The sequence below is a fragment of the Neoarius graeffei genome, chromosome 23, assembly GCF_027579695.1.
Source record: "Neoarius graeffei isolate fNeoGra1 chromosome 23, fNeoGra1.pri, whole genome shotgun sequence".
Classification (NCBI taxonomy): Eukaryota; Metazoa; Chordata; class Actinopteri; order Siluriformes; family Ariidae; genus Neoarius; species Neoarius graeffei.
This window is the reverse complement of record NC_083591.1, coordinates 19,827,290-19,840,158: the sequence shown is the minus strand read 5'-3', so window position 1 is coordinate 19,840,158 and position 12,869 is coordinate 19,827,290. Positions and strand designations below refer to the sequence as shown.

Below are 12,869 nucleotides of genomic sequence, written 5' to 3'. Positions count from 1 at the left end.
AACAAACATTCTAAACAATTCTAACATGTCAGAATGTTTATGCAGGTGCTCATGGGAGCTGTAGGCGCGTAATATTACATTGCAGTGCGTTTATTATATTAAATGCCTTCAGAGACAAATACAGTTAAAATATATTGTCATACCACAGAATAAACCACCCGCCAAAGTGGCTAGTGGGACTAAAGTCATTACCCGCTAAAGCCAAATTTTACCCGCATTTGGCAGGTGGGCGGGTGCTAATGTAAAGCCCTGGTGTGTGTGTGTGTGTGTGTGTTTTCTTTTTTTTTTCATTTAATGCTTTTGGAGCTCAGTGTTTGCATATGTTTCAGGCTTTTCTGGATAAACTGATGGAGGAGATCAGTAAGACTCAGGAGAAAGTGAGCAGCAGAGAGAAGTATGTCAACACACAGCTAGAACACCTAATCACAGACTACAGGAATGCACAATCAAAATTGTGTGAGGTAAAATTCTAAGCAAAATAGATAAACTTAATAGAGAGTGCTTCAGGCACACTTTAGTATTTTGCTTGCTCATGCCTGTCTAAGTAAATGGAGTTTGCCTGAAAACTGCAGTTTTTGCCTGAAAAACTGCATGGGCAAACAGTACAACAATTTAAGAATAACGTTCCTCAATGTAAAATTGCAAAGAATTTGGGAATCACATCATCTATGGTACATAATATCATGAAAGGATTCAGAGAATCTGGAGAAATCTCTGTAGACAAGAGACAAGGCTGAAAACTGACATTGGATGCCTGTGATCTTCAGGCCCTCAGGAGACACTGCGTTAAAAGCAGACACGTCTGCATTGGAAATCACTGCATGGGGTCAGGACTGCTTGAGGAAACCATCGTCTGTGAAAACGGTTTATTACTGCATCCACAAATGCACGTTAAAACCAGATATAAACAATATCCAGAAATAATGCCACCTTCTCTTGACCCGAGCTCTTTTATGATGGACTGAGGTGAAGTGGAAAATTGTCCCGAGGTCTGATGAATCAAAAGTAGAAATTCTATTTAGAAACCATGGACACCACATCTCCAGGCTAAGGGAGAGAGGGACCATCCGGCTTGTTATCAGTGTACAGTTCAAAAGCCAGCATCTATGATGGTATGAGGGTGCATTAGTGCACATGCCATGGGTAGCTTGTACATCTGGGAAGGCATCATTAATGCTGAATGATATATACACGTTTCAGAATAATATGCTACCATCCAGACAAAATGTTTTTCAGGGAAGGCCTTCCTTCTTTCAGCAAGACAATGCCAAACTGCTTTCTGCACATATTAAAACCGCATGGCTCCATAGTAAAAGAGTCAGGGTGCTAAAATGGCCTGCCTGCAATCCAGACCTGTCTCCCATTTAAAACATTTGGCACATTATGAAGTGCAAAATACAACAAAGGAGACCCCGAACTGTTGAGCAACTGAAATTGTATATCAGGCAAGAATGAGACAACATTTCTCTTTCAGCACTACAGGAATTGCTCTCCTCAGTTCCCAAAGGTTTACAGAGTGTTGTTAAAAGTAGAGGTGATGAAACACAGTGGTAAACATGCCCCTGTCCCAACTTTTTTAAAGCGTGTTGCTGATATCAAATTCAAAATGAGCATATATTTTTTCAAAAAACAATAAAATTTCTCAGCTTCAACATTTGCTATGTTATCTTTTTACTATTTTCAATGAAATATAGGGTTTCCATGATTTGCAGATTATTACATTCTGTTTTTCTTTAGAGTTTACACAGCATGCCAACTTTTTTGGAATTGGGGTTGTGTGTGTGTATGTATGTGTGTATATATATATATATATATATATATATATATATATATATATATATATATATATATATATCACACATACATATATATATATATATATATATATATATATATATATATATATATATATATATATATATAAGTTGCGGTCAGAATACATATCCTCATTATGGACATGAATGTCATGGCAATATTGGGTTTCTAATTTCTTTGAACTGTTATTTTTCTGGGGAAGAATGGTTTTACAACATACATTATCATAACCAATAACCTGTGACGTTTGAGCCTCATTAAGCAATGCATGAAGAATTTATGCCCAGTGAGACATATATAAATTCATTGTCACCATTTCAGCGCATTGTATGATATCAGAAGTCCCTTTTGCAATTTTGCATCAGTAACAACATGTGTACCGAATCTGGCAAGAATCCGATGAACCGTCTGGAAGGAGTGTTTCAGAATGTTACGTGTCAAAACACACACACTCCAAAATAACTGTCACAGTCCTGTCCAGTCCATCCATGTCTTAAATTGTGGGACTTCCAGGCCAGATCCAGGACACGAATTCAGTCCTGCCTTGCTGAAGGCCATTTCCTGAAGTGGCATTCCCACACCTGCTACCACTCCTCTCCCATCAGCCAGGGCTTTTTAAGAACTGTTTGGAGCTACTCCGTTTGCCAGACTGTCTCTTGTAGACTTTCCTTGCCTCTACAGCTTATTGGTATTTTGTCTTCTTGATTCCCCCACCTGAATTTTTCCTTGTTTTTGTCAAGTTTTTCTGTCCAGTTTTTTGTCCCTGTTTTTGCCTGCCAGTTCTTTTGGATTGTGTTTTTTGCTACCTCTGCCTGGGTTTCCCTTGTCCTTGTGTTCATTAGTTTTTGCGAAGATTTTTCTGTCCTGTTTTTTGTCCCTGATCGTGTCTGCCTGCTCCTCTGTGTTTTTGACCTCCTGGCCTGTTTTTTGACTACCGATTTTTGCCCGAGCCCTACTGGCCTTTCTGCCATCTACTTCATTAAAGAAGTTTTCTCTTTACACTGCCTGTTTTCTGGGTCTGCTCTTGGGCCCTCACTTCACCTCAGCTCACCATTTGTGACAATAACTCCCTTCCTGTTGGGCATGGCTAAAGCAATGTAATATGACAAATGTGTTCATCTTAGGGAGACCCACATGTGTACCAAATTTGGTGTGTGTACATAAAACTATATGCCGAGAACAAGACTCAATTACAAATGGTCACGCTATGGAGCTCATAGCACATACACTGGGCCATACCCGGGGCCAAAGCTGTCCCTGAGTACTGATGTTTGTGCCAAATTTCATGAGTTTTCACCTGTGGGAACCACCTAAAAAATGGTCAAATATTGAAATAAAATCTTTTAATAATTTATGTTGTTGTTATATAATCCACCTAATCCATATAATCTCGTCGTCTTTCGCTTATCCGGGACCGGGTCGCGGAGGCAGCAGTCTAAGCATGGAAGCCCAAACTTCCCTTTCCCCAGACACCTCGGCCAGCTCCTCGGGAAGAACACCGAGGCGTTCCCAGGCCAGCCGAGAGACATAGTCCCTCCAGCGTGTCCTGGGTCTTCCCCGGGCCCTCCTCCTGGGGGGACATGCCTGGAATACCTCCCCAGGGAGGCGTCCAGGAGGCATCCGAAAAAGATGCCCGAGCCACCTCAGCTGATTCCTCTTGATGTGGAGGAGCAGCGGCTCTTCTCCGAGCTCCTCCCGAGTGACTGTGCTTCTCACCCTATCTCTAAGGGAGCGCCCAGCCACCCTGCGAAGGAAACTCATTTCGGCCGCTTGTATCCGCGATCTTGTTCTTTCTGTCACTACCCAAAGCTCATGACCATAGGTGAGAGTCGGAACGTAGATCGACCGGTGTGGCAGCGGGGGCGTGGTCAAGCGCCGGTCTGTGACAGGAGGGCGGAGTTGGGGAAGGTAAGTGGCAGAATTGCTACACCTGAGTGTAATTAACCTATGTTTTGTGTGTGTTCTCCCCAGTAAACCGCGCCCTATTTAAGGAGGGAGAGTTAGAGCGGAGGGGAGTTGTTGCCGAGAGGAGACTACAGTGTGTGTGTGCGCGAGTCAGTCTCTGAGTGTTGGTTTGAGTGTTAGACTGAAAAGTTTGGCAATAAAAGCCGGTATTGCATCCTGATCTCTGTCCTGCCGTCTTCTGTGCTCCACCCACACATTGTTCCCGCTACAACCGGTAAATTGAGAGCTTCGCCTTTTGGCTCAGCTCCTTCTTCACCACGACGGACTGGTAAAGCGACCGCATCACTGCGGAGGCTGCACCGATCCGCCTGTCGATCTCACGCTCCATCCTTCCCCCACTCATGAACAAGATCCCGAGATACTTAAACTCCTCTACTTGAGGCAGGACTTCTCCACCAACCTGGAGAGGGCAAGCCACCCTTTTCCGGTCGAGAACCATGGCCTCGGACTTGGAGGTGCTGATTCTCATCCCAGCCGCTTCACACTCGACTGCAAACTGCCCCAGTGCATGCTGAAGGTCCTGGTTTGAAGAAGCCAACAGGACAACATCATCCGCAAAAAGCAGAGATGAAATCCTGTGGTTCCCAAACAGGATTCCTTCCGGCCCCTGGCTGCACCTAGAAATTCTGTCCATAAAAATTATGAACAGAACCGGTGACAAAGGGCAGCCCTGCCGGAGTCCAACACGCACTGGGAACAGGTCTGACTTACTGCCGGCAATGCGAACCAGACTCCTGCTCCGTTCGTACAGGGACCGGACAGCCCTTAGCAAAGAGCCCCGAACCCCATACTCCCGAAGCACCCCCCACAGAATACCACGGGGGACACGGTCGAATGCCTTCTCCAGACCCACAAAGCACATGTGGACTGGTTGGGCAAACTCCCATGAACCCTCGAGCACCCTATGAAGGGTATAGAGCTGGTCCAGTGTTCCGCGACCAGGACGAAAACCGCATTGTTCCTCCTGGATCCGAGGTTCGACTATTGGTCGAATTCTCCTCTCCAGTACCCTGGAGTAAACTTTCCCTGGGAGGCTGAGAAGTGTGATTCCCCTATAATTGGAGCACACTCTCCGGTCCCCTTTCTTAAAAAGAGGGACCACCACCCCAGTCTGCCACTCCAGAGGCACTGTCCCTGACCGCCACGCGATGTTGCAGAGGCGTGTCAACCAAGACAGCCCCACAACATCCAGAGACTTGAGATACTCAGGGCAGATCTCATCCACCCCCGGTGCCTTGCCACCGAGGAGCTTGCAAACCACCTCAGTGACTTCGGCTTGGGTAATGGACGAGTCCACCTCTGAGTCATCAGCCTCAGTCTCCTCAGTGGAAGACATGACGGTGGGATTGAGGAGATCCTCAAAGTATTCCTTCCACCGCCCGACAATGTCCCCAGTTGAGGTCAACAGCTCCCCACCCGCACTGTAAACAGTGTTGGCAGAGTACTGCTTCCCCCTCCTGAGGCGCTGGACGGTTTGCCAGAATTTCTTCGAGGCCGACCGATAGTCCTTCTCCATGGCCTCCCCGAACTCCTCCCAGTTCCGAGTTTTTGCCTCCGCAACTGCCCGAGCTGCAGCACGCCTGGCCTGCTGATACCCGTCAGCTGCCTCAGGAGTCCTGGAGGTCAACATGGCCCGATAGGACTCCTTCAGCTTGATGGCATCCCTTACTTCTGGTGTCCACCACCGGGTTCGGGGATTGCCGCCTTCGTAGGCACCGGAGACCTTGCGGCCACAGCTCCGAACAGCTGCGTCCACAATGGAGGTAGAGAACATGGTCCACTCCAGACTCAATGCCCCCCGCCTCCCTCGGAAGCTGGGAAAAGCTCTCCCAGAGGTGGGAGTTAAAGACCTCCCCAACAGAGTGCTCGGCCAGACGTTCCCAGCAGACCCTCACCATACGTTTGGGCCTGCCAGGTCTGTCCAGCTTCCTCCTCCGCCAGCGGATACAACTCACCACCAGGTGGTGATCAGTTGACAGCTCAGCCCCTCTCTTCACCCGAGTGTCCAAGACATAGGGCCGGAGATCAGATGAAACGACTACAAAGTCGATCATCGACCTCCGACCTAAGGTGCCACGTGCACTTATGGACACCCCTATGCTCGAACATGGTGTTCGTTATGGACGAACCATGACTAGCACAGAAGTCCAATAACAAAACACCACTCGGGTTCAGATCAGGGAGGCCGTTCCTCCCAACCACGCCCCTCCAGGTGTCACTGTCATCGCCCACGTGAGCATTGAAGTCTCCCAGTAGCACAATGGAGTCCCCAGTCTGAGCACCTCTCAGTACCTCTCCCAGGGACTCCAAGAAGGCCGGATACTCTATACTGCTATTTGGCCCGTAGGCACAAACAACAGCAAGAGCCCTCTCCCCAATCCGAAGGCGCAGAGAGGCGACCCTCTCGTTCACTGGGGTAAACTCCAACACATGGCGGCTGAGCTGGGGAGCTATAAGCAAGCCCACACCAGCCTGCCGCCGCTCACCACGGGCGACTCCAGAGAAGTGGAAAGTCTCTCGAGGAGCTGGGTTCCAGAGCCCAAGCTGTGCGTGGAGGTGAGCCCGACTATCTCTAGCCGGTACCTCTCAACCTCCCGCACAAGCCCAGGCTCTTTCCCCCCCAGCGAAGTGACATTCCATGTCCCAACAGCCAGCTGCTGTGTCCGGGGATCAGGTCGTCGAGGCCCCTGCCTTCGACTGCCACCCAATCCACACTGCACCAATCCCCTTACTGCTACCTCTGTGGGTGGTGAACCCACAGGAGGTCGGGCCCACGTCACCTCTTCGGGCTGAGCCCGGCCAGGCCCCATGGGCAAAGGCCCGGCCACCAAGCGCTTGCATACGAGCCCCAACCCCGGGCCTGGCTCCAGGGTGGGGCCCCGGCTGCGTCATACCGGGCGACATCACCGTCCTTGCTTTTTTCTCCATAGGGGTTTTTGGTGAACTGCTCTTGGTCTGGCCTGTCACCTAGGACCTGTCTGCCTTGGGAAACCCTGACAGGGGCATAATGCCCCCGACAACATAGCTCCTAGGATCATTCAAGCACACAAACCCGTCCACCACAATAAGGTGGCAGTTCTAGGAGGGGCTAATCCATATAATGTTTTTTGTAAATGGAAAAATGGACCGACTCCTCTTGAAAAAATATAGTTTTTGTTGCGTTCGAATGTTTTGTTGTTTTTTCCCCCCTGTGCCAAGACTTGGGAAAACAATTTGCAAAACCAAAAAAACTTTTTCATGACTGTTCTCTGTGAGATTTCAGTAAAGTTCTGTGAAATTAAATGTACATTTTAGTTTTTATTTTGTATTTATGGTCATATACAACCTCTGGCAAAAAATATGGAATCACTCAGGATGTTCATTCAGCTTTTTTACTTGGTAGCAAAACAAATTCTTAGATATGACTCAAAACTGTTTTTTTTAACAGCAGAACTTTCTAGCTTTGTAAAACATACCTCACAAATTGTAATTAAATTGATCAAGTAGAGAAAAAAATTATGAAATCACTAAATGACGAGGAAAAATTTATGGAATCCTCAACCAAAAAAAAAAAATCACAAATAAAATCACATTTGCTTGTTGTACCTCATCGGGCTTTTATGATGGCTTGAATTCTTTGAGGCATGGACTTCACTAATGAAAAACAATATTCTCCATCACTCAGATTCCAACTTTCTCGTATAAACAGTTGACAGATCTATTTTGCAGGTCAGAGCCTTGTCATTGTAATGGGTTATAACAACACATGCACCATAATGGGACACTGCATAGTTTTTGTTTGTTACAGTTAAAGTTTGAGTTTTATTGAAAAATTCTAAATCATTAAAACATGATGATTATCATAACCAAACCTGCTTTTTAATAAACTTTTTTTGTTAACTACTTTCCTTTCAGTAAACTAGAAAATACATCGTAATAAAAAGGTTATGGTCAGGACAAGTGAAAAATCTTGAAGTGAATTAAAAAGTTAATGTCAAGCCCTGACATGATGTCTTTTTGTTTCATTTTGATGTCGTTCAGTGGAGGTGAAACCATACATTTCTTCAACTTCTTTCTCTCACCGTCCCAATTTGAACCTGAAAATCTATGATTTTGTAGAAATTGAAGAAATATTTTATTGCTCAAGTTTTGTTTTTCTGTATTTCAGAACTCCAAAATTGGATGTAAAATGTAACTGCAAAACATGGAAACTTTTTTTATATCTCTTATTACAGAAAATGAAAAAAAAAATGGAATTGGCAAAATCACAAAACAGAATTGGCAGAATTTTCACTTTTCTGTTTTCACTTTTATGAATTGTGAATCTCACTCAGCTAGATAACACATACACAGTGCTGATACAGATACTAGTAAACAAAAGCCATTGTCATCATAACACGATTCTTGCCATCTAAAAAGATCGCTTTTTTCAGTGAATACAAACAAATAAAAGCATGTCATAAAAATACAAGGAATTTTTTTAAAAAACAACACTGAGTAGGGGTGTGTGTGTGTTTTCACTGCTTCAATGATCGGACCTATTTTTACAGCCAGACGCTTGACTTTCGGGCAACTTTAGAGTTGTTTACAACAATTTAGAAGTGATGTATCCACTAGATCTCAGCCTCGGTAAGTAATGTAGCATGCAAATTCCCTCACAATCTCAGATTGTCTTGCATAATTTGTACTCGGAGTGCGATATCTGAGCCTCTGAGATGTCCCTGGGAGCTGCCATAGGGACATTTTATTTTAATAGATAAACAATCTGGACAGGTACAAATATGAGCAAATCAGTAGTCAAAAATGTCTTGTATGGAGTTATGTCAGTATAAAGGAGTTTATTTGGGGGGTTTTGTATACCTTTAAGATCTGCAAGTACTCTCTTTTAACTGCTGACTAATGTGCATATTCAGACCTATGCAGGTATTTGTTTTAGAAATGCAAATTACAAGGTGATTTCCATGATTTTTTCCCTCATCGATGTGTGATTTCCATAATTTTTTCTAATTGATCAGGAAAAAAATATGGCATTAATTGCAACAATTACATTTAATTTGTTTGAGGTATGTTTTACAAAGCCAGAATGTTCAGGTGTTAAACAAAAATAGTTTTGTCATATCTGTGAATTTTTTTTTTCGCACTACGAAGTAAAAGAACAGAATGAACATCCTCCAAGAGTAATGATTCCATACATATACACATATATATATATATATATATATATATATATATATATATATATATATATGTGCCAGGGGTTATAACTTTATACATTCATGTGACATCACTGCAGCATACCTATTCTGATAGCCCAGTGGGGGGGGAATTGTGTATATAACTTGATTGTATATTACAGTGTTGATGTTATACAAGCACAAGGAGATCATTTTGAAAAAATGGGAAAAGATGGCTTAGACCTAAAAGAATTAAGAGAAGCAGACATCGTGTTTTGTTTCGTATTTTGTTTCCTTGGTTAATTGTAGTGTTAATTTAGTGATTGTCTGGGATGAAGGTTGATGAACTGTTGCAATATGTCCCAGGCTTTACACAATTACAGCTTTTCACAATTCAGTTAACAGCACAATTCATATAAATTGCATCCATTACAGTTTATTTATGAAATCATCAGTATTCTTCACAAGTAAGATGGTAATGCATCCCAAACCAGCTCATGAAGTTTAAAGTGCACAAAATATTTAGACATTGAGCATTATGACTTTCATACCAAAATTGTGTTCATACCGCTGTCTTTTTGACACAAAAACTTACCACACACATCTAAAGTAACCATACATACAAAACTAGATAATTTATCACATGCATATAGAATGTAGTCTGCATGAAGCAAGCATGGTTAAGATGTTATGCTTGAATAGTATTTTATTATGTAATTAATGTAGTATGATATGGCACACAAGCAGGGTATAGTAGTTCATTACACATTTGCTCCGTGTGTGTGTGTGTGTTTAGGCCAAGGAGCTGTATCAGCAGGGCAGTGGAGGAGTAACTGAAAGAACCAGAGCAATAGCAGAGGTAATACAATCACTACAGATGCGTTCACCTCAAAGCTTTATGTAACCCACATGTATGTACTGCACATTTTTGTATTTTCCCTGCTCTATCACAACCACTTCAGCTGATTTATTTTTGATCATTTTACAAGAGCAGAAAAAAAAAAAAAAAAAACACTACAATGTGTAGGACAGGGGTATGCCAGGACCAAGGTTGGGAACCTGTGACCTATTAAATATATTGACTTCACAAAAGCCCATACAACATACCTGACAGGCACAGACACATGAATATTCATGTCTCATGTTTTCATAGCATTTAATGTCACGTTTGTAATATTATGTACAGATCAGTGAGGAGCTTGAGAAAGTCAAACAGGACATGGAAGAGAAGGGTAGCAGCATGTCAGATGGAGGTGAAACAACACACATAACCCCTTATTGCACAATTACCTGATAACATTTGTTAATTTTCTGGTATAAATTAATGTTTGTTTTGTAGCTCCAGTAGTAAAGATCCGGCAGAGTCTGACTAAGTTAAAGCAGGAGATCCAGGAGATGGATGTGCGTATGGGGGTAGTGGAACACACACTGCTGCAGGCCAAACTTAAAGAAAAGAACAACATGACCAGGGACATGCATGCCACACACATCACAGAGACTAGTACACACACTTACTCATAACCATCTTCTGTCTCTCCCTCTGTCTCTCATTAGCTTACCGGCTGTAGGATGATGAACTGTTGCCACCACAGGGTGTCTGTCCATCCGTCCATCTGTCCACAATTCACAAAAATCGCTACTCTTCCCTGAGTTTTCAGTGGATTTTGATTCTGATTGTTTTGTTGGGAAGTCTACACAAAAGTTATCACAAGACCAGGGAGTTTCTCATTAACAAGTTGCTAATTAGGCCGATGAGCAAACTTTCAGGAAAATCACTACTCCTCCCTGAGTTTTCAATGGATTTTGATTCAGATTGTTTTGATTTGAAGATCAAATTGTTCTAATTGTTCTCATGAGTAGCAGCTTGGCCAATTATAAATGGTTCTGGTTTCTCATGGTACAGCCATGTGAGCTGTTGCGTCACTGATGCTCTGGTGTGTGTGTGTGTATATATATATATATATATGTATGTGTGTGTGTGTATGTATATGGGCGGCACGGTGGTGTAGTGGTTAGCGCTGTCACCTCACAGCAAGAAGGTCCTGGGTTCAAGCCCCGGGGCCGGCGAGGGCCCGTCTGTGTGGAGTTTGCATGTTCTCCCCGTGTCCGCGTGGGTTTCCTCCGGGTGCTCCGGTTTCCCCCACAGTCCAAAGACATGCAGGTTAGGTTAACTGGTGACTCTAAATTGACCGTAGGTGTGAATGTGAGTGTGAATGGTTGTCTGTGTCTATGTGTCAGCCCTGTGATGACCTGGCGACTTGTCCAGGGTGTACCCCGCCTTTCGCCCGAAGTCAGCTGGGATAGGCTCCAGCTTGCCTGCGACCCTGTAGAAGGATAAAGCGGCTAGAGATGATATGAGATATATATATATATATATATATATATACAGTGGTGCTTGAAAGTTTGTGAACCCTTTAGAATTTTCTATATTTCTGCATAAATATGACCTAAAACATCAACAGATTTTCACAAAAGTCCTAAAAGTAGATAAAGAGAACCCAGTTAAACAAATGAGACAAAAATATTATACTTGGTCATTTATTTATTGAGGAAAATGATCCAATATTACATATCTGTGACTGGCAAAAGTATGTGAACCTCTAGGATTAGCAGTTAATTTGAAGGTGAAATTAGAGTCAGGTGTTTTCAATCAATGGGATGACAATCAGGTGTGAGTGGGCACCCTGTTTTATTTAAAGAACAGGGATCTATCAAAGTCTGATCTTCACAACACATGTTTGTGGAAGTGTATCATGGCACGAACAAAGGAGATTTCTGGGGACCTCAGAAAAAGCGTTGTTGATGCTCATCAGGCTGGAAAAGGTTACAAAACCATCTCTAAAGAGTTTGGACTCCACCAATCCACAGTCAGACAGATTGTGTACAAATAGAGGAAATTTAAGACCATTGTTACCCTCCCCAGGATTGGTCGACCAACAAAGATCACTCCAAGAGCAAGGCGTGTAATAGTCGGTGAGGTCACAAAGGACCCCAGGGTAACTTCTAAGCAACTGAATTCCTCTCTCATATTGGCTAAAGTTAATGGTCATGAGCCCACCATCAGGAGAACACTGAACAACAATGGTGTGCATGGCAGGGTTGCAAGGAGAAAGCCACTGCTCTCCAAAAAGAACATTGCTGCTCGTCTGCAGTTTTTAAAGATCACAAGGACAAGCCAGATGGCTATTGGAAAAATGTTTTGTGGACAGATGAGACCAAAATAGAACTTTTTGGTTTAAATGAGAAGTGTTATGTTTGGAGAAAGGAAAACACTGCATTCCAGCATAAGAACCTTATCCCATCTGTGAAACATGGTGGTGGTAGTATCATGGTTTGGGCCTGTTTTGCTGCATCTGGGCCAGGACGGCTTGCCATCATTGATGGAACAATGAATTTTGAATCATCCCAGTAAATTCTAAAGGAAAATGTCAGGACATCTGTCCATGAACTGAATCTCAAGAGAAGGTGGGTCATGCAGCAAGACAACGACCCTAAGCACACAAGTCGTTCTACCAAAGAATGGTTAAAGAAGAATAAAGTTAATGTTTTGGAATGGCCAAGTCAAAGTCCTGACCTTAATCCAATGGAAATGTTGTGGAAGGACCTGAAGCGAGCAGTTCATGTGAGGAAACCCACCAACATCCCAGAGTTGAAGCTGTTCTGTACGGAGGAACGGGCTAAAATTCCTCCAAGCCGCTGTGCAGGACTGATCAACAGTTACTGGAAACATTTAGTTGCAGTTATTGCTGCACAAGGGGGTCACACCAGATACTGAAAGCAAAGGTTCACATACTTTTGCCATTGACAGATATATAATATTGGATCATTTTCCTCAATACATAAATGACCAAGTATAATATTTTTGTCTCATTTGTTTAACTGGGTTCTCTTTATCTACTTTTAGGACTTGTGTGAAAATCTGATGATGTTTTAGAT

General features: G+C 43.5%; 1 protein-coding gene across 2 annotated transcripts in view; it reads left to right on the top strand.

The window, feature by feature from the left end:
* Positions 1-11,102, top strand: part of ift57 (intraflagellar transport 57 homolog (Chlamydomonas)) — a 112,014-nt gene extending 100,912 nt beyond the window's left edge. For both annotated transcript variants that reach the window (XM_060905907.1, XM_060905908.1), the window contains exons 8-11: positions 330-461; positions 9,730-9,792; positions 10,120-10,186; positions 10,273-11,102. In XM_060905907.1, coding sequence (XP_060761890.1) covers positions 330-461; positions 9,730-9,792; positions 10,120-10,186; positions 10,273-10,454 — 444 coding nt within the window. In that variant the 3' untranslated portion in view covers positions 10,455-11,102. The remainder of the gene's footprint in view (positions 1-329; positions 462-9,729; positions 9,793-10,119; positions 10,187-10,272) is intronic.
* The last annotated feature ends 1,767 nt before the right edge of the window (positions 11,103-12,869 follow it).